Source organism: Symsagittifera roscoffensis, chromosome 7 (genome assembly GCF_963678635.1).
Source record: "Symsagittifera roscoffensis chromosome 7, txSymRosc1.1, whole genome shotgun sequence".
Taxonomy (NCBI): domain Eukaryota; kingdom Metazoa; phylum Xenacoelomorpha; order Acoela; family Convolutidae; genus Symsagittifera; species Symsagittifera roscoffensis.
The window spans coordinates 40,974,435-41,000,278 of NC_087068.1; the positions used below are offsets into that span (position 1 = coordinate 40,974,435).

The 25,844-nt window shown below is 37.4% G+C and overlaps 1 protein-coding gene across 1 annotated transcript in view; it reads left to right on the forward strand.

Moving 5' to 3' along the window:
- The window catches only part of LOC134852032 (uncharacterized), an 84,746-nt gene extending 59,717 nt beyond the window's left edge, over positions 1-25,029 (forward strand). Inside the window, exons 6-10 of the mRNA XM_063868310.1 lie at positions 7,710-7,871; positions 13,915-14,007; positions 18,784-18,927; positions 19,601-22,978; positions 23,783-25,029. Of these exons, the coding sequence (XP_063724380.1) occupies positions 7,710-7,871; positions 13,915-14,007; positions 18,784-18,927; positions 19,601-22,978; positions 23,783-25,029 (5,024 nt within the window). The remainder of the gene's footprint in view (positions 1-7,709; positions 7,872-13,914; positions 14,008-18,783; positions 18,928-19,600; positions 22,979-23,782) is intronic.
- The last annotated feature ends 815 nt before the right edge of the window (positions 25,030-25,844 follow it).

Here is a 25,844-nt window from a genome sequence, read left to right on the forward strand (position 1 = left end):
TTCGTGGAAACAATAAAAATACAGTCTTATGTAGGAGCCAGTTTACATGTAGGAGCCAGTCTTATGAAGGATCCATTTGGTGGAAACAGTAAAAATACAGTCTTATGTAGGAGCCAGTTAAAAATTAACATCAGAGGCTCCCATAAAAGTGTTCGTTATGATTTACATAGCCTTGTTTGCACCAAAAAATCTTGGGTTTTGGCATAATGCCAAGTTAACTCAGTAAGCTGACATAGAAGCAAAAATTACCGCAATGTTAGTAAGGAATAGCTTACAAGCTTATTACTACAGTAGAAAAAAATGATCTGTGCCATTGTCTACTGTCAGAGAACAAGAACGAGAGAAGAGAAAAAGCTTTAGTTAAAACAGGTAGTTTTATCCTCAAAAAAATTTCTGATTTGATTTCCAAACGTAAAACTAAGGACCAGGTAAGTTTTCAGAAATACATAGTGCTTCATCAGCACGCCTCAATCGAATCAAAGTCACTCCGGTTTGCTTAAGCGCTAGGGGGACCACCTATGTATCTTTCAGATCCGCTAAAAACACCATGATTACCACCATATAAAGTGCAAGGCAATTCAAAATAAAATGAAGGTGAAAGATTTTGAGACATCAAGCTTTTTTTCTAGCAAACTGAAGTCAAAATGATTTCAATCATCTGTTCTGTTTGAAAATTTTTCCTCAGAGTTGTTTGAGTACTTTTTGAAAATATTAGAAAAAAATCATTGTTAGAACCATAGATGAAAAATTGAGAAATGAGAATCACGTTTTTACTGAATTCTTATAAAACACTTCCTAAGAAAAAGCTGTGTAGAATGTATAGCGGAAAACCATCAAATTTTCAAATGTATAGTGTAGAATGTATAGCGGAAAACCATCAAGTTCATCAAATAACCCATATCACCGCTGCATGCTTATCAATTCAAAAAATCCATCTCTCTACTTTTAAATTTTTACCTTTTGACGATCCCGTCCTCCAAATGTACATTTTTTGCCCATTTTAAGAACCAATCGAAAAAAAAATTCCCAAAATCATCCCACACGAATTCACCAAACCTGTAGAAAATCCACTAATATAATTAGTCTTGGCACAAAACTTAATCTCAAAGTATATAACGTAATCGAACACTCTAAACACGAAATTTCAGCTCCCAAACAAGAAATAAACACCAGGTTCTTTTGCCACTTTCAAAAACAAAAACGTCATTCGCATAATAGTAAGTATAAAGATAAAAAGTGTACAGTTCACAGAACCCTATGATGTATAAATTAAGTCCCCTACTTCCTGATTGAATATTAAAGGTTTACTCACCTTTTTATAATGAAAAGTTTCATCGATTTACTTTTAGATGTTTTTTTAGTTTCTAAAAACAAAATTCGAAAGAAAACAGAAAAAGTTTCTAATCATTTATTCAAATGACGCTCACCTTTTGCAGATAAAGCTGAGAAACATTGAAAGTTGAGCAATATAGTTCTTTATTCAATGAAATAAATTTTTGATACAATGCATTTAGTTTCAATTTGTACAAATGAATCGTGAAATACAGATAAGCTATCCCTCTCAAGTGTGAAATTTCTATTTCTCTCCTACTCAACCCTCACTCTTGCGTAAACTGCTTAAAACGGTTTTCAAAGTCTTCCTTAAGCCGATTGGTAACCCGATTGGAGTAAAGCTTAAAAGATCAACGCAGCATATTGACACCACCGCACTACCAGCGTGTATAGGAAAATTTTACTATTCTGAAATCAGATCAAACTCGATAATATCTGCTTTTGAAACCAAAAATTGATTTTGATTAGGATCACATACAACTTCAGTAAGCCTCAGATTAACACTAATCTTAGATCAGGTATTCAACCAAGTGGACACAATCAAAATATATAACTGACAAAAACACCAAGTATATAGAAAAGAAAAGGAAATGATCATGATAAAAAAAATATTCATCCGACACTTTACCGTCAGTTGTACTCCGACAACTGGCCTAACCCCGCAGTCGGACGTCCTGAGCATGCTTTGTCGCCGGCCTCAGGTCTCACCAACTGAGCTAAGTCACGCTTAGACACATCGCACTCATTTTTCGTTAAGATTGGCTGCAGTGTGCAACTATCCCAAATAATCAAATAATATAAAAATTTCTGCAAAATCAACTAACAATTCATAACTGAAACTGAAACTGAAACTAATAAAGTGCAGGAACATTTTCGTAAAAATTTTTTCAAAGAGTAATTTTTCCGAGCAGCAAAAGGGAGATGATCACTCGACGATATTCTGACTGTGGAATAGCAAGTCTGTTGCTTTTGCTTGCAGCAGTTTCAACCTTCTCTGGATAAACAGCATGGAGTTGTCAAACGAAGGAAAGGAATCAATTGAAAACAATAATGGCCACATTGATGTCGAACTATATATACCTGTAATTTTCACTTGACCTTTTTTCCAGAAAAGTCAAGTTTTCATCTCAAAGGTTTTCTCGCTCTGTTTTGTGAAATAGACTCCCTACAACCAACTTTCTGCACATCACTTCAATCTGGAATCACAAAAATCCTGATCATCATATGTACTTTGCAGGCGCTACATTTAATTTTCCCACAAACTCTGAAAACACTCTCAATTGAAAAAAATCAGATTTTTAAAATTTCTGCAGACCCGGGATGAGTGGAACCAGTTTGAAATTGTTCATTTTATTTTTATTTTGTTTCCCTGCAAAAATTTAGTAATAACCAATGATGATCCATGACTAAGTCCTCCTCTTTTATTGGAAACCTCAAGTCTTAGCGGTATAGTTATCAAAGAATTAACAAAAAAGATTGGAAATAGTTACTTTCTTCTCTCCTCTAACTTCCCAATAAACCAGTATATCATTAGATTCACTGAGACTACGAAAAGCAAGAGTAAGAATAGGGTTGATATTTGAGAAATGCGAGAGTAAGAGTAGGGTAACGAGTTGCACGAACCTATCCCGCCGAAAACAGATAGCGTTGGCAAGCAGACGTTGAACCATATCCGAAAATTTTCCAAGAGAAGGCTAATCGGGCCTATTCTCACTTTTATCATTTTTCATGTTTTTAGAGTGTTATGATTTAATCTATCCTTGCTCAAAGAATTGTTGACTACATCTTGCCATATCATTTTTTAAAACATTTTTGTATGTTGCTTCTTTTGGTGTGAAATGTTAGAAGGACTCTGAAGCAACTGTTGCCTACTAGTTGTTTTCCAGTGAAAGTTTAAGCCCAGAAGGGATTTAAAAGTGATATCTAGTCAATTTTCTGGCACATTTTTGCAGTGCTAGTATACAATCGAAAACGGGTCGCGCAATTTTTTTGAGCTTACAATTATCCAACCACTCTAGGAAATCGAGGTGAGATTTAACTCAATCAAGTTGCTAGACATAATTGATCAATTCAATGATTGAACAGGCAAGATTCAAACAAAATTTTTAAGGTTTTATTCTAATTTTGAAGGATTCTTTTCAGTGAAAAAAATTAAAAAGAATGATTTAATTTTTCCAAAATTCTCCAATTTGAGCCTCTACAAATTTGAGCCTCCTCTGAAGTTTTGGAGCGTTGGCATAAACATAATTTAATAAAGCGTTTAAACCTGTAAAAATTTTTCTTGGTTTGCAAATAAAAAAATTTAATCAATTTTACACTATCAATCATCACGTAAAAGCTCTTCGGATGGCTTTTAACGGAAGAAAACTTCTTTGAGCAACTTTCAGTTTTAAAAAAATGTGAAAAAAACTGGTTCGCTGTAACAAGTTTTGTGGCTTTGCTTTTTTCGGCCAATTTGTCGGTATGCTCCTTGTCTGTAACTGAGCTCAAACAAAACTGTACGCGGTTTCTTGGTTTGTTGTCGAAGTTAATGGAAGTAAAAAGTCATCTTATTTTTTAACTCGAGAGGTTGGTCTGGTTTTTTTTTGGGAATTGAGCTCACAAAAAAGTGCGCACAGTTCCCTGGTTTGCTAGCGGAGTTATTGCCAACAAAAATATCCGTACGTTTGTTGTTTACTCGAATGGAAAATTAATTGACAGAATCGGATTAATTCAAGATTTATTTATCTGAGAAATGGTAAAATCGACAAAAAAATTGTCAACATGACGGTGGTTAAAATGAGATAAAGTGAGTTAACCACGAATTGATTCGTGACTTTCACATAAAGTTAAAATAATTTTGAACCTTTAAGTTATCTCAAGGCGAAACACTTTGCAACCGATTAATTTGCATGCATTTTATGTTCAATCTTTTCCTGCTTATTTTTGGGTCATATAATTCAGTCATATTTAAAAAGACTTGGCTTAGGTAAGAATCGAACCCACGCCGAATGGACGTAAACGCTAAGATATAGACCCTAAACTTTCCATGCACCTATACTCAAGCTTCAAATCTACTTTCGTTCCAATGAACACATTTCATCTTATTGATATGTAGCATTAACAACTTTTTTTTGTTTTCCTTGAAATGTCATTGGCTATTAAATTACAGGAATCATAAGTTGTCTCGGATCTTTTGATTTTTCTGTGTTATTTCCTTTCCCTTCCTCACCTTTAAAATTGAGTTTTGAAAACAAACTTAAATGTTGCCAACAAGCAACAATGTTTTGAATGATGAACAATTTAACAACTGTGAACAGATTTTTTTTTTCATATTTTACATCGTAAAATACCCAATTAGTCATGATTAATAACCATAAAAAAATTTGCTTTTTTTCCATTTCCCCTTACTTCCAATTTTTTAAGTTTCTTTTGTTTGTTGTATGTGTTATTATGGCTAAACACCAAATAGTTTGATGTAAGCTCTTATGAAGAAATCTGTTCACAAGTGCTTTTGTTCACCATGTCAGAATTAATTGCAATGTGACATTTTTAACATCGTTTTTCAAAATTTAGATTGAAAGGTATAGGAAAGTGGAAAAAATCTAAATTTTGAATGAAGGGGATGGAGGTAGAAAAAAGCTTATTCCCCTTAACCTGCAGTTTCTACGAAATTTTACAAAACATTTGGCACAGATTTGTTCATCATACTGTACTCCGTAATGTAATGCGTTTAAAAAATAATTATCAATGAAACATAGCATTAGGATGAAAATATTTCACCGCTTAAAATACCAATTTCAAGAGTTGAATAACAAAAATGTAAGAGCTCTAAAAATATAAATTTTGAAAGATGGGGGAGTGGGAAAAAAGCCGGAATGATACGGCGCGACAAAAAAACTTTTTTTTTGTAATAATCCTTGTGAAACCACTCTTAACACCGTAAATTTGGTGCTCGTGCAGATCGAGGGAAAAGGAAAAAGAGTCGATGTCTCAAATTTTAGTTGGTCGAGCCGTTTTACTCCGACTTGACCCAGCTCTTCGTTTTTTGTGGGTTATGCAAATGGAAAAAAAACCTATTTAATTACAATCTTTTTGAATGAAAAATGCTTGGTTGTTTTGTCATTTTGCTCATTACGAGGCCGAACTGGGCTCTTTTTCTTTTTCCCCCCACCTCACTCAAACATGAAATTTATGGTCTAACGAGTGGTTTTACAAGGGTAATTATGAAGACCAAATATGTTTCTCATAACCTAATTAGTCTGCATGTCAATTTTCATAACAATCGGACAAAGTGAACAGAAACTTCAAATATAAAAATTTGCAGGTGGGGGGGAGGGATTAAGAAAAAACGAAAAAAGAGCCCCAAACTGTGCACTGTATAAGGTCAAATTTTTTTTGCTCCTGGACTCCAGAGACAAGTCTTTAAATATGCTTTCATTTTTGTCAAAGGAAATGAAAAAACAAAAGAAGAACAATGGGAGCGTCCTAGTTGCGGAATCGACTCATAATCCACAGAAAGCACAGTTTCTCCTCGTAATACTGTACTTTAGCTTATAAGTTCTCTTTGCTGAAAGAACCCGGGTTGGGGCTGCCGAGTATTGTAGGGAAGTACGCGCTGACACTTAACCGCGTTTAAATTTTTGAGATCGAATTTTTGTCGGCTCTCAATTTCGGGAGTCTAAGTAGTAGTTAGAACATAGTTGAAAGATGCCCGAGGGAAAAAGAGCCCGGCCTGAGGGCACGGAATTCCCGAGTGCGGCTCTTTTGCCCGAGGCCATCTTCAGCTATGTTCTAACTGTTGAAGAGTATGTTTTTGCTCTTTCTGAGGGAAAGATGCCAGAAAATTGTGAGAGAGCCCAGGAAAATTGTGAAAGATCCCGGAAATGTGCGCGAAACTATGCAAATGATTTCTTGTTTCATTCATGCGTTCTAACATTTTATTTTGGCTCTTTATCCTTCCCCCCCCCCACCTGCAAAACTTTTAGATTCATTTTTCTGTTCAAATTGTTGGATTGTTACAAAATTTGGCATAAGGACTGATTAGGACATGACAAACATTTTTGGTCTTCATAATCAACCTTGTAAAACAACGCTTCACACCATAAAATCGATGCTTATGTGAGGTGGGGGGAAAAAGGAAAAAGCGCTTTTATTTTTTCATGCCTTGTCGTGAAAGAACATGTGTGAAAGAGCAAAAACAAACTCTTCCAATGCACGTAAATTAATCTGGTCGACTTTGGTCAAAGATTTTCAAATTTTGAATCTGATCAGATCCTGTTCGATTCATGTATCGACCCTGGTCGATTCATGTGTCAACCGTGATCGTCTCATGTATTGCCGCGTGGTCGTCTTAATAATTTTATCGACCCTGGTCGACTGAATAATATGGTCGACTCGTATGAGAAGCGGATATTCGGTCGACCGAAATTGTCGATTTGCAATTAAACCACCGCGGCCGGATACCTTCGGAAAAAGTTGTAGTAGCGATATGACTGAATCTCAACCGGAAGATAGCTTAGACTGAGAAATTTACTAAGCAGCAGCGAGCAGATTTGGCTCCTCAGCTGCAAACCAAACTGCACAACAACCCTCTCAACCAAAACGACCTCAAAGTGCGGCGCCTGGAGGAGGTGCACCTCACCCTCATCAAGTCGCCGGACCCTCCAATGCACAGTTTTTGAATCAACCAGTTTGCTGGGGTAACGGAAACGGGGTGTTTTAAGGAGTTTTGATTGGCCATATTTCATTCTCAAAATAACTAATGAAACTCTAATAAGTATATTGCGTGATTAAAAAACTGAACTTGGCGCCGATATGACCTCCAGTGAAAAAAAATTTACAATGAAAAAAGAGTCAAGAAATTTAGAAAGTTAAAACACCTAACCATTTGAAGATTTAAAAAAATAGTATAAAGTTACTGGAATTTTTGCTTTTATGGTTTCATGTGAACGTCAAAGAAGGTTTTGAAGTACGATTTGAGAACCAGTTTGAGATAAACTAATAACAGTATCCCGTCAAACCCGCAGTTATTGTTCCAAAATACAAAACATTTCCAATCAATAGCCTTTTTACCCTCCCACAATCGCAAATGTTTTTTTTAGAAAATTGTCGGGACTAATCAGTTAAACTAAAAAATGAAAAAAAAATCGAGGACCTCGCTACAATTTAAGGTCGTATGACTCCGGGCTGAAGTATTCGAATCATGAGTCGAGTCCTGCTCGAATCATGGTGTTTGGCGCATGATTTGATTTTTTTCGACCGAAGCGTTTGTCCGACCCACTCAATTTGGGTCGAAAACTGAATAAAATCGAAATTTTTGGTCGAAATTTGAGTGCAAACCACCTCAAAAAGTCGTTTATCAATACAATATGCTGCGAGATTTCAAACTTATTTAGGTGCAAGATCTTTTGGCCCTCAGAGTGAAAACCAGTCATTGAGGCAAAACATACAGCAGGCCCCACAAGCACCAAACGCGACTGCATTTGGACCGACTGCTACCAATGCTGCCAACATCGCTGCCAGTCCCGCTCAATATCCTAATTATGGACAGTATAATGGTATTATGAGAAAATTATTACAATGATATGATTTCACTATCTTTTTTCGAATACTTTGAAGCAGTGGGATTTTTTCTGTATTTTTTCCTTCATATTTTGGGAATGCGAATGTAAGTTTCTTGCTTTATTGCGAGGTAATTGTAAGATTTGCATTTAATTGCAAGAATTGTGCAAGATTTTGTTTTCTATGGTTTCCTTCAAAGTTTTTATTGGTAATTCAATGCCTTTATAATTAGCCAAAACTCACATGAGGAGATTGCTGACGAATAGTTTCTTTATGACTAGATAGTGGAAGGGAACCAACCCCCATTGGATACAAATCGGTTATAATCGATTTTTGTGGTAAAAAACGTTGGCATTATAATCGATTATAATTACACTTTGAGACCACGCAACCAATTATAGTCAATTATAATCCATTACTTTTACAGAAAAATACCGATTATATTCCTTTTAAAAATCATAATAACGGATTAAAAATTCTAACAGTTTGATAAATGTTCTACAACTTTTTGAGAAATTTTCTGCAAGTTTTGCAGCTTTTCTGCATCAAGGCTAGCCTACTCGATTTCTAAACCTACTCACATTTAGTTAAATTTTGCAAAACCACGTGTACGGTTTTCACGTTTTTCTTACGTTAAATTTAAGTAAGGGTTGGTGGGGAGGTGAGGTGGTGGTAAGTGAAGAAATGGTAGCTAGTTAATAAAAATGGTGTGAGTTAATGTGAAGTATTTAGGGAGAGAGGGACACAAGTAGAGAAAAAATAGAAGAAAACATAAAATTTTTTTGTTGTTTCGTAAAACACAATTCAGTGATTGCTATGTTCAAATTTTGAAATTTTGATTTCAAGGTTTCAGAAAATTCAGGCTCTTACTCATAAAAATCTAATATAATCCATTATAAACTAACATAATTCATTATAAACTATAATAATGAAAAAAATTTTTAATCGATAAATTTAGAATTTTATGAAGACAGACCATGAAAATCCATTATAATCGATTATTATCCATGGAATCTCACAGCGGTAAAGATGTTTAGGGCATATTGATAGTTTTTGAAAATTTGGGTTATGGTGATTCTTGAAAAAACATTTGCGTGAGTATTTTAATGGCCATTAATACCAATTGCCTCTTAGTATAGCCTGTTGGTAATAACATAACCTCGTGGTAAAACCTACGTGATACAATAAAAAATTGCGCCAAATTTCGTTTTAAGAAACAACTGTACCAGCTACAGTTTTTAGTTCAAAAACATTCAAATCTCAACTAAGAAATAATGTCCATGCTAGGATTCAATATTTCCTAATTCAATTTGTATACAACTCTCTGATTAACATCTTTCTGCTATAGAAAAGTTTAGCTTGCTTATTAACATGCTGCATCACATTGAGAGGAAGGACACTGACAAAAATTCGGCAGTAACTATAATAAAACCTGTTTTCTCATGCTTGAAAATTTCAAAAAACGATTAAGTTTTTATTCAATTCAGCAAAATTCACTCATATTCACTGTCAAGTGGTGAGTGATACTTTTTCAAAATGCTCAGTCAACTGCATCAGCTGCCCATTTAGCTAAGTGTGAGGTCCTCGATTTCCCAACTTTCTCAATAATGATATAAAGATCTCGCCTGCTATGAAAAACTGTTCAAAAAAGAAATGTTGAAGAAAAATGTAAAAAATTATTCTGCAGAAAAAAAAATGCTGTATTAGCAACTATTTTTTTCATGATAGTAAAAAGATTAATTCTTTCGAAGTTTCAATAACGTCAATCAATTTTTTTAGTCTGTCAAGTTTTTGTTTTATCATGAAAACCCTAATTGCTAAAACGGCTTTTTTTTGCAGAATAATTTTTTACATTTTCTTCAATATTTGTTTTTTGAACAATTTTTCATCGCAGGAAAATTTTTTGTCAATATTGGTAAAATTTTAAATCGAGCAACTCCCACCTAGCTGAGTTGACAGCTGATACAATTGACTGATCATTTTAAATTAGTATCATTCACTACTTGACAGTGAATATGAGGGAATTTTGCTGAATTGAAAAAAAACAATGTTGATAAATTTTTGAGACTCAAGCATGAGCAAAAGGAACTCAGACTTTTATATAGTTAAATCCGAATTAATAGCAAAATCTTTTTGGTCATCGAATCTGAACAAAGTTATTTAACATCAAACTGCTCATTTTGACCTCGAATTTCATTTCTTTTTATTTTGACTTTCACATGTTAAAACGGTTTTCGGAGAAATAATTAACCTGAAATATGACAAATTTTGACCGGTTAAACTGCTCGAAGTCACCAATATTGCCAACAGTTTTGCATCAACTGTATCGCTTTCAAAAAAATTTCGGACAACGTCTTAAGGTTTTGAAATAAATCTGACCTTGAGGCAGTGAAATGGCCTTAAAACTGCAATCGAATTTTCAAAACTGCATTTAAACTGACAAAAGAGCAACGCCAAAAGAATGCGCATTTTGGAGAGTTTCAATTTTGCCTTATTCAACAGCACAACTGAAAAAAAAAACTTTTTTTCTTTAACATTTTCGCTTGATTAATTTTTGAGAGCAAAAAACACATAAAATGCCGTCAAAACGGCAAACGTAAAACTTCAAAAAGGTATTTTGATTTAGTTTAAATTTAAAGGTCAGAATCATTTGCTAAATTTATAATTGGTAGCAAAAAGTTCGGACATAGAGAAATAATTAAAATGAGCAATCAGTGCTTTTCGACGCTTTTTTAAATGCAAAATCTGAAGGCGAACAACCTTGAACTTTTTGTCAGACCAAATTCGAAAAGCAAGATTGTCGATTATCCGATGATTATGCTAGCCTAATCTTTAAATACTGCAATCAACATCCAGATTTACTAGAAAATAGTTAGCAAAATTAGTTAAAAAATCTAGAGTTATTTTCAACAACAAAAAAAAACAAAAAATAAAGCGGAAATGAGAAAATGATCAAAACATTCAAAGTTTGGAAATTAACCACAGAAAAAGATTAGCCATCCTGAGCAATAATTTTATAACTACTTCGGATGCAATTGCCCGCTGTAGTTATAAATTTTGAGCGATACTCTGCTTTATGAACTTTCGACGTTATGTTTATTTCAGTTTTAATTTCCGTTGCTCTTTTTAATTAATTTTGTCGGTTCGAACTTTTTGCAACTCTCTATAATACGTTGTCCGATAAATTTGTTGAAGAAAGCTATATAGAGAGTTGCAAAAAGTTCGGACAGACAGAAATAATTAAAAAGAGCAATCTGCCAATTTTGAGCAATTTTTGCATGCAAATTTGAATTTTTAGGTGACATTGAGACAAACTTTCAGTCTGAAAAATTACCTTTTGCATGCAAAAATTGTCTGAAAAAGGTCATTTGCTCTTTTTAATTAATTCTGTCTGTCCGAACTTTTTGCTACTAATTATAAATGAACACATCCATCGCCTTCGATGGCTTACGCTTAACCAATTGTTATTAAAAGAGCAGTTTTTCTGTTTTGATTCTTGCATTCAATCTCAATGTTTCGGGGATTTCAGAAACACAATTTCAGACAAAAAATAGATCTGGCCCGCAATTATTCCCAAAACATGTTAATTGCTCTCTTTAATTAATTTTGGCTGCCCGAAGTATTTGCTATTTTTAATAACATAGTAAACTGAACTATCATCAAGCGATTAAACAAGGGCTATATCTGCTTCAATTTCTGCTGACTTGAATTTCTGAGCATAGAAATTGTTTAGTTTCGGATTTCACAAACACACCGCCAAATCGAGGTTACCAGCATCCCAACTTGGCTGCTGCAAATGCTCAACCAGCCAACAGAAACAACTGTGAGAAAACAAACTATATTCTTTTAATTACTAACCTTCCCTTCACTAAAAACGTTTCCCGAAGTTACAGGATGGGCTGAATAACATTCATTCCCATTTTTCTGATCAACTAGTCATTTTCATACTTTTGTCTTTTTATACACGAAGGCTTACCTCAATTTCGAACTAACTGCCAAAAACTACGATATAATCAGGGGCGGATTTAGCGGGCGGGGCGTTGTTGGGGGAGGCCTATTTACTTCAGGGAATCGACCCCCTCACTCCTTTGGTATTATTTTATGACTTCTATGTTAGGCCGACCAAACCTAAAATTTTTCTAAAGACGCCATCGGCGCCAGTATATACCTATTGTAAAGGGGGACGCGCGCCGAAAAAAAAGCAATTATTTGGTCAAAATTATAGGGTCTTCATAGTAGCCTAGTGAGTGCTCGTGAAATCGAAAATCAATTTGGTCAACCTGAAAAAAACCTTCGAGAAAATCCTAGATCCGCCCATAATATTTAACTTCAACGGATCATGTTAACTATTCCCCCCCCCCTATGGTACCTTGTAAAGATTCTCCCCCCAAAAAAAACACATTTCGGCTGTTTAATTGATAAAGTTCATTTTTGCTCAACTATATTGGTTTTGTATTTCTCAGAAATATGTTCTGTCGCATTCCTATTGCTTGACGTTATTTCAATAAATTTCATCCAAACCTTGTTAACTATTTCCCCTCTTTTTTGGCCTGTTTTTCAAAATTTTGCCTGCGGCGCAGAAATTTCGGCCAAAACAGGGTCTTTTTAGTCCTTTGGGAGAGCTCGGAAAATCAATTTTTTGTTCGACCTAAAAAAAAAAGGTCGACACAAAATTTCCGAAAATTTTTTAAAAATCCGCCCCCTCGAGAAAATCCTAGATCCGCCCCTGATTTGAACCATTACATTTAGCCTTATAACTCAATTCCTCTGAAAATCAAATTTTGATCTTAAGTGGTTTTTTGAACTTTTTTGATGATCATATCGCAAAACTCATTTCCGAAGTAATTTTAGTGCGTGAATTCACAAACCATCAACCATGGATGACATATCAAAGACAAGGAGCAGGAAGACTGACCACAAACAATAACCCTCCTAGTTTATGGGGTGGGTATTATGTTCCCAAGAGTAATTTCTGTTCTTAAGAAAAAACTGTTTGGGATAATGAAGGCAAAAAAATCTGTATCACCTGAAATTGCAATCTGAAGGGCACCTTGTCTACTTTGTAGACTCTTAAATCGTCTAAGTAAAAGTTCCTGTGTGATAAAAACAGGCATTCTGCAAAGGTATGGTATGAAACTTTTTCTCAAAAAATACTGTACCGGTTTTCGAAAAAGCTGTACGTATGGAAAGAAAAGACCGCCCAATTCCTTGCGCGCCTGCATTATCCCCTAGTCTCTTTATACATTACCCCACTTTCTGCAAGCTTCAAAAAAGTTAGAAGGGGAATGGAGACAATGGGTTGTGGAAAGCTCCTCTGCATAAGCAGCTTTGACCTATTTTTCTTCTTGAAAATTTTTTCCTCCTTAACAGTTACGGCCATTTTTCCAGCCAATCTTTTAATAAGACTTCCTTTCGAAAACTGCTTTCCCATTTCTCAGATTTTAGGCTTAAAAAAACAGGTTGTGTGACGATCTATTACACATATGGCTACACCCCAGAATTTTTCACAGCAAAAATAATGGCCCGTGGAGAAATCAAATAATGATTGTTTGACCTTTTTGAAATATTTTCGTCTCGAAAAAAAACACATTTCGGCTGTTTAATTGATAAAGTTCATTTTTGCTCAACTATATTGGTTTTGTATTTCTCAGAAATATGTTCTGTCGCATTCCTATTGCTTGACGTTATTTCAATAAATTTCATCCAAACCTTGTTAATTATTTCCCCTCTTTTTTGGCCTGTTTTTCAAAATTTTGCCTGCGGCGCAGAAATTTCGGCCAAAACAGGGTCTTTTTAGTCCTTTGGGAGAGCTCGGAAAATCAATTTTTTGTTCGACCTAAAAAAAAAAGGTCGACACAAAATTTCCGAAAATTTTTTAAAAATCCGCCCCCTCGAGAAAATCCTAGATCCGCCCCTGATTTGAACCATTACATTTAGCCTTATAACTCAATTCCTCTGAAAATCAAATTTTGATCTTAAGTGGTTTTTTGAACTTTTTTGATGATCATATCGCAAAACTCATTTCCGAAGTAATTTTAGTGCGTGAATTCACAAACCATCAACCATGGATGACATATCAAAGACAAGGAGCAGGAAGACTGACCACAAACAATAACCCTCCTAGTTTATGGGGTGGGTATTATGTTCCCAAGAGTAATTTCTGTTCTTAAGAAAAAACTGTTTGGGATAATGAAGGCAAAAAAATCTGTATCACCTGAAATTGCAATCTGAAGGGCACCTTGTCTATTTTGTAGACTCTTAAATCGTCTAAGTAAAAGTTCCTGTGTGATAAAAACAGGCATTCTGCAAAGGTATGGTATGAAACTTTTTCTCAAAAAATACTGTACCGGTTTTCGAAAAAGCTGTACGTATGGAAAGAAAAGACCGCCCAATTCCTTGCGCGCCTGCATTATCCCCTAGTCTCTTTATACATTACCCCACTTTCTGCAAGCTTCAAAAAAGTTAGAAGGGGAATGGAGACAATGGGTTGTGGAAAGCTCCTCTGCATAAGCAGCTTTGACCTATTTTTCTTCTTGAAAATTTTTTCCTCCTTAACAGTTACGGCCATTTTTCCAGCCAATCTTTTAATAAGACTTCCTTTCGAAAACTGCTTTCCCATTTCTCAGATTTTAGGCTTAAAAAAACAGGTTGTGTGACGATCTATTACACATATGGCTACACCCCAGAATTTTTCACAGCAAAAATAATGGCCCGTGGAGAAATCAAATAATGATTGTTTGACCTTTTTGAAATATTTTCGTCTCGAAAAATATCAATTAAATTTGAGTTACCCCATATGTGCCTGCATAATCCCCTAGTCTTTTTTACTCTAACCCGTTTTCTTCAGCCTTCGAAAAGTCTGTAGGGAGAAAATGGAACCTTTGAAATTTACCATTTCGTCAAAACTTCCTTTCTATAACTGAGATTTTGTGTTCAATGAATAAAACAGGTTCTGGGAAAAAGCAGAAAAAGTTACGGAAAGGTCAAGTATTCAATTTATTCACCGCTTTGAATCTTTTGACGTTCCTTCTAAATTACCCTTCCCAAATTTGATGTTTTGGGTTCAATGGAGATAACAATTTGTGGGAAACTACCCTTTTCTAGAGAACAGGGAGCAAGTCATCGGAAAAGTCAAATTTCTGACTGTCTGACCGTTGTTTGAAACTTGATTTTCGTCAGAAACAACACTACGAAATCTAAGGTTTTGGTTTCAATAAAATGAAGAAATTTTTCAAGGTTTTGCTAAACAAGCCGCACTGGCCATTTTTTCACGATAACTTAAGGCCTCCTTGAAAGCTCTAAGTTTTGATGTTTTGACCGGTCTTATAAACTAAAAGCTATTTCTCAATAACTTACGTCCCAAGTCTGACGTTTTGGGTTCAATGGGGGAGATTGTATTGTGAGAAACTTCTCTGTTTAAGCAGTTATACCCAATTTTTTTTTTTTTAATTTTGGCATTCGAAAAGGTCATATTAATGATTTTTAACGGTTTTTTGAAGCTCTTTAATTTTTCTCGGAAACTACTAAATTCTAGAATATTCGTTTCAACCGGAAGCACAGGTTGTTTGAAGCACCCAAGCATAAACTTGGGTGACCAAATATGTTTCCACGAAAAGTTATGGTCCTCGAAAAAATCAGTTTTTTTTAATTAAAAAAAAATTTGACGTATCACAGAAATCAACTTCAAAATCTGAGATTTTGTATGAGTGAAGAGAACTTGAAGTGAGAAGCGCCCCATTTTAGCGACTATGCTCAAACTTTATCAAAAAATTATGAACTTCGTTAGGGTAGTTTTTCTCGGATTTTTGTTTCAATCGGCAAAACAATTTAAAATTTTTTTTTTCAAAACTAAAAACAAAATGTTAGGTTTTGGTTAAAAGAAAAAGGTTTGAGCAAAGCTCCACTGTATAAGCACCTACGTCCAAACTTTTAAACAAAAAAATCAAAAAGGTCCTTTTTGAAACCTTTGACTTTTCTTGAACACCTAGTCGAGTCTATCTTGTGTTTAATCGAGGCCAATTGTTGTAAGAAGCCTCCTCGCACAAACTGATGCACGTTTAACTTATTTTTAAATTATTATCTCCTTGAGTACAATCTAAATTTTTTAAAATTTAGTCTTTGTTAATAAACCAAATAAAGTTTTCGGTGAATGCCAATTTTTGAAAAATTGAAATGACCCCAAATCAGTGAAAAAAAACCTCAAAAAAAACTAACTTTTGCTGGCTTCTTGATTGTTTTGCTGTACGCTTTGACACAAGAAATTATGCTGCTTTTCTTATAAGTTGTGAAGTTTTGAAAGTTTTTTGCATGAATAGAAAATATTACAAGAAATTTAATTAAAAAAACTGGGATACATGTTTTTTTTTTAAATTAGGGTTTTTGATGCAATGATTTTGCTGATAGATTTTTTCAAAGCAATACAATATCATCTGGAATCTTTTTCATGAATATTTTTTATTAAAAAACTACTATAATTGCAATTTTAAGTTCCTTTCGAATAAACGAAATCAGAAAACGAATCAAGTGCAGTCATTTCCAAATTTTTTTCTTGAGCAAATGAGTGATAAGCCATTTCTCTAAGCTAAATACTTTCTATACAAAAAAGCAGCAACATTTTCGTGGGATATAGTGGGATATAATTTTTTGGGCATTCCTTGGACAGAAATGTAAAGTGGGATTAAATTTTTGGGCATTCCTTGGACAGAAATGTAAATTCCTGCAAGGTCGAAACGGATAAAAATCGGTTGTCTGCAGAAAAAAACACAGGTTGTAGATCTTTTGTAGTTTTTCTACAGTGAAACTACAATAGTGTGTGCTTTGCGTGATTTACATGGCGTTTTGTAAAGTGTAGAAAAAATCAAATAAATTTTCCTTGTGTCGATCTCTATTAAAAAGAGAAAAAAACGGAATATAATCAGGCCAGTATATGTTTAAACGTGTGCCTTACTATCTCCCCTTGTTCAAGTTTATTCAAGGTTTTATCTATGCATGTATAACGAAAGAAATTTTCCTGCCTAAGTTATATCGTAACTTGCAATGGTTAAGATTTTTTGTTGTGTTCTACTTTAGATTCAGAGTTTTAAAAAAAGCAACCCAAAAATGGAATGTTGTCAGGGTTCCTACATGTATTTCGAATTATCCCTACAGTTATGAATGCCACAATCCTTTTGTTGTTTGAGATATGACAATTTTAGGATGAATTGAAATCCCAACATTGTAGTTGGTCACTGTGAGGATATTCTCAGGAGATCCAAATTGCAAATCTTGCGTCCAAATCCGACTGCTCAATTGATCTTAGTTTCAAAGATTTTAAATTTGAAAAACTTTCCAAATTTGAAGTTCTCATCTCTATAGTGAGGCTCTGTCAGGATACTCCCAGGGTTTGCAAATTTGGCCTCCCAATATGGCTGCTCAAATCCGTACAGTTTTTCAGATATGACTTTTTTCATGGTATTTTCAAACAAATTAAAGAAATCTCTAACTTATTTTTTTTAAACTTGAAATTTTTAACCTTGTATTTGGGTCTTTCAGAGTATTCAGAGGTTGCGAATCTTGCCTCCAAATCTGATTGCTCAAATCCTAGTAGTTTTTTTAGCAATCCCAAATTTAAATTTTATTAAAAACTTGAAATTCTTAACCCTGTAATTGAAGCTGTCAAAATAATCTCAGAGGTGGCGAGTCTTGCCTCCAATTTTGAATGCTCAACTCTTGGTAGTTTTTGAGATATGACGTTTTTTTATGTTTTTTTTTCAATTGGTTGTTTTTGAAAATTTGTTGTTTTTTGCTTTTACAGAAACTGGCAAAAAAACTCAGATAAAAGTGATTCTTATCTATGGAAGTCGAGTGCGTGATTTCGATTTTTTAAAATATATATTCGCAAACAGAAACAATCTAACCCCCACATAGGGGCGGATTTAGGGGGGGGCGGGGGGGCGGACGTTCCCCCTCAGGGATTCGACACCCTGCCGACCCAAAGGGTCCCCTCTTTGGTACTTTTTAAGAAATCCACTTTTGGCCGACCGACCCTAAAATTTTTCTAAAGGTGCCTTCGGCGCCAATATATGCTAAATTTGAGGGGGAGTGCGCGCCAAAAAAACGCGACAATTTTTCAAAACGCGACAATTTGTTTTTTGTCAACTTTTTTCAAAAAGTGCCCAAAAACGGTTTTTTTTACTGTTTATTCAAAAATTTGACTGCGGCGCTGAAAATTAAGCCCAAAATACTATTTTGAAATATCCATATTTTGTGACGGACCCTAAAAATTTTCTAAAGGCTCCAATTTATACTAATTTTGAGGGGGGAGCGCGCGCCGAAAAAACGCAATTTTTTTGGTCAAAATTTTCCAAAAAGTGCCTAAAAACGCCTTTTTTGACATTTTTTTTTTCAAAAAATTGCCTGCGGTGCAGAAATTTTTGCCAAAATAGGGGCAAAACAGTGCTTTGGGAGAGCTCAAAAAATCAATTTGGTCGACCTAAAAAAAGGTCAAAATTTTCGATTTCTTTTTGAAAATCCGCCCCCTCCCCCCCGATCCGCCCCTGCCCCTACCCCTGCCCCTGCTCCCCCCCCGGCGGAAAATCCTAGATCCGCCCCTGCCCCCACATGAAAAAAATTGAGAAATCTATGAGTAGTAAAAAATCAAAGTTTCGCTTACTATGGTAGTTTGCCTACTGGGATACTCACACAGTAGCCGGCTAAACCTGTTCTCAAAACTTAGATTTATGTTTATTTTGAGTCCAGTTGCAAAATTAATTTTTAGACCCTTTTTAGGTTCTTAAAAATCTGATTCTGCAATTTTTTATAACTTGAACCGAAAAAGTCCGTATTTTGGTTGATTGTTAAAACTTTTCAATTCATTTGAATTTTCTGAGAACACATTAACCCCATCTCAATCATGTCGTCTTTGCTTAGATCAGACACCTGTTGGCCCAAGTTTTTCCCGGACGAGGCAACATCTGCAAGGATTTGACACTAACCCGTTAGCCTCGGTCGTCAACCTTGCCCAGCCTCAATCACCTCAACCAGCCCGAGGGCACAGTCTTTTCGACTTAAACCGTGCTTTTTCTTGTGCCGAAATCTGATTTTATCACTAAAGCGCTCAAAAAATTGTTTTTTTTTAATGGCCTTTCAGCTTACGCTCCGAATCCCCCTCCCCCCCCCCCAGTGATTAGCCAAACTTGTGAAATTATTAACTTGAATTTGGACTTTTTGAGCTTTTCAGATGTTTTTGGGAATCTTGAATCAGAATTGGTTAATATTCTCTTGTTGAAAATAATCTTACGCCCCATGAGAAAATTAGTAAATGAACTACTAAGGGCTTTGTGTCAAGCACTGGCTTATGATCGGTTGCAATAATGATTGGTTCAAATCAAAGTATCCCTTAAATATACCGCAAAAAATAATGAAAACTGATGAAATTTTGTTATGAAGTTCTGAAAGTTATCACCCAAAAAAATTATAAATTTCGGATGATGCTCATTGGATCTTATTTCCGCCCTCATTTTTTTCTTCCAATATCATTTTACGCGAGGTCCGTCTTGGAAAAAGAGATCGAGGTACTTTTTCAGTACAGGTAGTATGCTCACTCTTACAAGAAAATAATTCCACCACCATCGCAGACTGAACGTGTTTTTGGGTGCTTGAGATACGTGTTATTACACTCATACATACAATTTTTTTGTTTGAAATGGTGAAAAATTAGCTCGGCTACGAGAACAAGCACTTGAAGGAGCTCCACCCTACCAAATACATCAGGGCCAACTTTTGCCGATGCCAGATCCGTCTATCCATGGTCACCCAACCCGTGGTCGGTCAATCCAAGGCCGACCAACTACAGGTCAAGCAACCCACGGTCAACCATTTCAAGGTCAATTGAATCGAGGCCAGCCAATGCAAGATCAACAGGCGATGCAAGGTCAACCGATTATTGGGCAACCATTGAACCAATCAGCAAGTTCATTGCATGGCTACAACCAGAGTTCCGATTCTGCTCCACCCGGGTTCAAGAGTTTTGATCAGGCCTCCTCAAGTAAGGACCCCTACGCTAATTTTCAGTATGGTCAACCTTCTGTGCCATCCAGTGGAACGCCAGGTAATGTCGCCGCAGTGATAACACAAGAGCAAATGCAAGCAGTCCAAAGTAGAACAGTAAATGGCCAAACTCAGGTGCAGACGCATACGACTCCTGTGCGAACTACCGTACAAGTCAGGCCAGAGACCAACTTTGGAAATCAAGCTTCGCAAGGTCATATCTCAGGGCTCGGAGCATCTCAGCCAAGACAGATTCAACAGCTAATGATGACGAACAATTCATCGTCTCAGATGCCCCTGACGTCATCTCAGATGCAATCAGCACTTCCCCCGATGCAACCTACTTCTCCCCAGACGCAACCGACCTCTCAGATGCATCCGACATCCTCTAAGATGCAGCAGGTATCTCCTCTGATACAACCGACATCTACGATGCAGCCGACATCAACTGCGTTACAAGGGGTACAACGGTCGAATCAGCCTAATCAAATAAAACAACGAGGTGCCTTAAGTACAACGAACATGGAAAATTTCCCTGCTCTGAGTTCTGAAAACCGCAATATAGGTCATAAGCGATCAATATCTGAGAGGCCTTCCTATCGATCTGTTGCGGCAAGCTTTTTAAACAAAGACACCCCGCAAAATAGAACCCCGGTTTCTTCAAACCAAACATCTGGTGCCACATCATCAACTGGCACCTCTGCTAATTCGCAGGTGTCTTCGAACAGATATACTCCCATTAATCGACCCGACAGCCATGGTTCTCAAACAATGAGCCCTTCACAGACGTTCAACGCACGAAATCAAAGAGCAGTTTCTCAAAATCCAGCAACTAGAAGCTCACATACTCAACCGTCAGCAGCTCAGAAACCGCCTGCAAAAAATCAGCGCGTAAAATCTAGACGAAGGCGCAATCAACAAATGCCAACAAGGAACACCTTTGACCACTTAGGAACAACTTTGAGTCCAACAATTGCGGAGTGCCCTTCCGAGGGGCAGACTCTGAACACCGTACAAGAATCACCTGCAGCGCCGGCACCACCTCAGCTGCACGCCGCATCCCTTCAGATGCAAACGACATCTCCGTTGAAGTCTCCGACACCACTTGTGCAGCATCCGACATCGCAAATGAATCAACCGACAGGACCTCAGATGCAAACGACTTCTCCGTTGAAGTCTCCGACACCACATGTGCAACATCCGACATCACCGCTGAATCAACCGACAGGACCTCAGATGCAAACTACTTCTCCGTTGAAGTCTCCGACACCACATGTGCAACATCCGACATCACCGCTTAAGCAACCGACAGGACTTCAGATGCAAACGACATCTCCGTTGAAGTCTCCGACACCACTTGTGCAGCATCCGACATCGCAAATGAATCAACCGACAGGACCTCAGATGCAAACGACTTCTCTGTTGAAGTCTCCGACACCACATGTGCAACATCCGACATCACCGCTGAATCAACCGACAGGACCTCAGATGCAAACTGCTTCTCCGTTGAAGTCTCCGACACCACATGTGCAACATCCGACATCACCGCTTAAGCAACCGACAGGACTTCAGATGCACACGACATCTCCGTTGAAGTCTCCGACACCACATGTGCAACATCCGACATCACCGCTGAATCAACCGACAGGACCTCAGATGCAAACGACATCTCCGTTGAAGCCTCCAGCACCACCTGTGCAGCATCCGACATCACCGCTCAAGCAACCGACAGGACTTCAGATGCAAACGACATCTCCGTTGAAGCCTCCGACACCACCTGTGCAACATCCGACATCACCGCTGAAGCAACCGACAGGACCTCAGATGCAACCGCTATCAACCCTGCATGATGCATTCAGTACACCTCAATTGAGACATCGTAATCAGCTCGGAGCCCAAGTTCGATCTGTATCCCATGAACCATACAACCCCTATTTTTCTGTTTCACCATCTGGACCCAGAAGAAGAGGATCGTATCCCCACCCAATGACAGATGGATTTGAAGCAACGTTTGCAGGCTCGAAAGTATACTATTCTCCTGGGAAACGAGAGACGGAAAGCCGACAAAGTGGAGAAATGCAAGGTTATGGTCAGAACCAGCATCCGTTTATGGCGCAAGAAACAGATTTTCAGGCTTTCCCTAATTTTAAACCTACGCAAGAATCGAATGCATTTTTATCCACAAAAATACAGCAGATGCCTCAGTTCTCAAATTCTACACCCGAACGAAGAAGATCGATTGGCAATTTCGAAAACGGGATACAACAGACACCCGCTGATCAACATTTTCAGGTGTTTTCGAAATCTTCAGAAAGTATACCTGGCTCCTCGTCGCCATTTAGTCTTAGATCTTACATCGGAAACTCACCAGTTAGTGAACCACAATTTTCACCTCCGATTTCTTCGAATCAATTCAACGTTCAAGCCCAGGAAAGCTCCGAATACCCAATGATGCAACAAGAGACTTCTACAATTGTACCAAATGAGAGCCCTGCAGTTCCTGATGATTTGATGGCAGATTCAACTGCATGTCAGGAGACCTCTAGTAAGCAAAAGAAAAAGAGTAGGAGGAATAGAAAGATCAATGATGCAACACCGAATACCGACGGGTTCATTGCGCCGGCATTGCCACTTTCACCTGAAAGTAACGCAGAATCCAATATTACCAATACTACAGTCACTGCAAGTCATCAAATCACAACTCAAACTACTGTTACCAATGAGTTCCCAATAACGGAACAAGGAACATCTGAAAACACAAACGTTGAAGGTGATCAGAATCAAATTTCAGCTCCCGGAGAAGTTGGTGTCAGCGAGTCTACACAAGATGCAGTCAGTAGTAGTAAAAGTAAAAAGAAGAAGAACAAAAACATAAATAAAACAGCCTCTGCAATAAATTCGACCAATAATGAAGTTACTGTAGCGCCGGAACCTGCGAACCCGACCACTACAGTTCCCGTACCGGGCGCCCAGACTACTGCAAAACCCGTAGCTGACAACCAGGCGAAGACCACTACATTTCCTCTGCCTGCAGCCATGACAATTTCCAGCTTGACCAGAGCAGGGAAGAAAAAAAGTAAGTGGCTTGCCTTTTTTTCTTCAAAATTCAAAAAATGAAAATGTATATAACAAAAAAGGTTCTTGTAATTGCTTCTTCTATCTAGAATAACTATCTGAGCGCTTAGGTGCACACTTAACAATTAGGTAAAGTTGTCAGGTTGACGGTCTAGCTTTACAAACAATTTTGATCAACTAAAAGTTAAACAGCTTTAAATTAAGTAACTACAACTTTTTTGTTACGTATGACATTTTTTTTGAATATTTGATCCAATGTATTGATTGCGCATCTAATAAACTAACAAAAAACACTTGGGGCAAGAAGATTTCACTTTGTGTAAAAACTGACGAGATAGAGTGTCCAACGGGGACCGTAACTTAAGCATAAATAAAAATGAGAAAAAATAACGTACATTTTGAAACAATTGAAAAATGGTTCAATTAAATATCAGCCAATCAGATTCAATAATACTGTCATATATATATTATTCCTAGTATCTAACTATATATTTTACGTTGTTGGCGCCATTGGTTTAGCCATGTGTTTGGTGCGGCTACCAATTAATTAATACCTGCCAATCTCAGTTAAGTCTGTGTGTGTTTTGAGTTATTGTTGCTAACCTTTAAGACTAAAACAAGTCAGTCTAAATTCAGTGAATTTACGATATTGAACTTACAATTTTTCACATGGCGCAGCAAGCAGGACAAAGCGCGGGATTAGGGAAAAACCCACGTGGGATTACGGCATTTTGGCCGAGCAAATGTACGGAAGCACCAATGCTGTGGGAGCATTGGATTACACGATTTACCTGGGGTGTAATAGCAAAACACTCATTCAATCCGAAGGCATTCTATTTTGATCGGACGCTAACCGCGGCGCAAATTACAGATCTGCCAGAGAAGGTGAATGGAAAAAATCGGTTGGAAGCTGAGCAGACACTAATTTCTAATCTCTACTTGTGTTTGGGGGAACGTGGACAGGACGAACTACATAACCGAAAACCCCATTTGGATCTGGCGACTACCCGATATCCACGGGTTTTGGATGAATTTGAGAATGTCTTCAGGAAGGAAAGAAACGAAACGTTCGAGACGTATCAGCTACTATCTCGGAAACAACGTGACGGGGAAACGTTGGATGAATTTCACTCCGTATTGAGTGGACTGGCCGCTAGATGCTCATTGGGAGCATTGGAACGACGGGTGTTACGTGACGTACTCATAGTGAATATGTCCAATAAGGAGGCTCAAACGGAACTATGTCGTTCAACTAAGACACCAGATGAGGTCTATCGGATTTTTTTGTCATATGAGCGGGGTGACAAATACGCTAAGTCATATAAAGTATCCGGTGGGGGACTTACCGCAGCACCAGCGGGCTCACTACAAATTAAAGCGGAGCCTATAAGCGCAATCAGAGGAGGTTATCGCCGGCCATTTCAAAGAGGCGGACGTGGATTTGGCAGAGGAGGCACAAGGGGCCGCGGAGGAGCAGCAGATCGCAAGTGCTACAATTGTGACCAGAGTGGTTTTACCCCGAATCATATTCCAAAGTGTCCAGCAAGAAACGCAGCCTGCAATTTTTGCAAGAAAACTGGACATTACGAGCGAACTTGTAGAGGACGTCGATCGGCGAATAGGGGTCGCGTAGGCATGATAAATGAGGACGACACTGATGGCGGGATTGCACAAGATTATCCGGAGGAGAGTGCATCCAATTACGGAAGTTCCTTCGGATGGGTGACTGATTCAAAGGCACCGGCACATGGATGGGATTCGGATAGTTCAACGGAGTATGTAGTTATGTCAATCCGGCGGAAGGAGGAAACAGAATTGAGAGTCGCGGGGGCCAAACTAGCCTTAAGAATCAATGGCAAAGCAACTCAGGCCTGGATTGATAGTGGTTCGCCAATATCCATCTTCACTATTGGGGAACTAAAACGTACCCTGGGAACAGCTAACGTACAATTGAAACCGCTGGATCCGAAAGACGACCAATTCCGCGACTACGGCAACAATTCGTTAAAATTTCTGGGGAAAATGCAAGTCACGCTTCATTCCAATGGATAGACTTGCTCGGCGGATATCAACGTCATCGGAGGGTGCAGACCATCTATTATTGGCAGGGATTTACTGCCAGCACTAGGACTGATGTTGGTACAAGCACCATCGACAGAAGGGGTGAACAGCATACATTCAAAGGAAGGAACTGTGGCGACGGACAATGACTTGGATGATTGGCAGACACATTTCAGTAAGCAATTTCAACATCTTTTTCGCATGGTAGGGCGTATCCGAAAATATAAAAAGCAAGCCGAATTCTTCAAGAATCTAGCTCCAATTCAACAAAAGGGTAGGCGAGTGCCCATAACATTACAGGAAAAAGTCGATAAGGAGATTGACAAACTTTTGGAACAAGGTCATATTCAAAAATTGGAAGAATGTTCAGATAAATATTTTGTTTCACCTATTGTCATCACAGTGAAAAAGGATGGTTCGGTAAAACTTGCACTGGAATCCAGAGAATTGAACAAGCAAGTGTATAAAAATAAATATCAAATGCCCAATATTGAAGAACTAATGGACATTGTAGGGCAAACGATCAGCGAGCGTAAACAGGGGGATGTTTTTTTTACAACGATGGATCTCACGTACGCATACGGTCAACTTCCTTTAAATAAAATACTAGCAAACATCTAAATTTTCCGTTGGTGGGAGGCCGTTCTACCGGTACATATCGATTCAAGACAGGATTCTATGGATTGACAACAATGCCGGCGGAATTTCAACGGGTCATGGATGCCATTCTGGCTGAATTTCCGTGTGCGCATGCTTTCGTTGATGTTATATTAGTGATTTCAAAAGGTACCAAAATCGAACATATT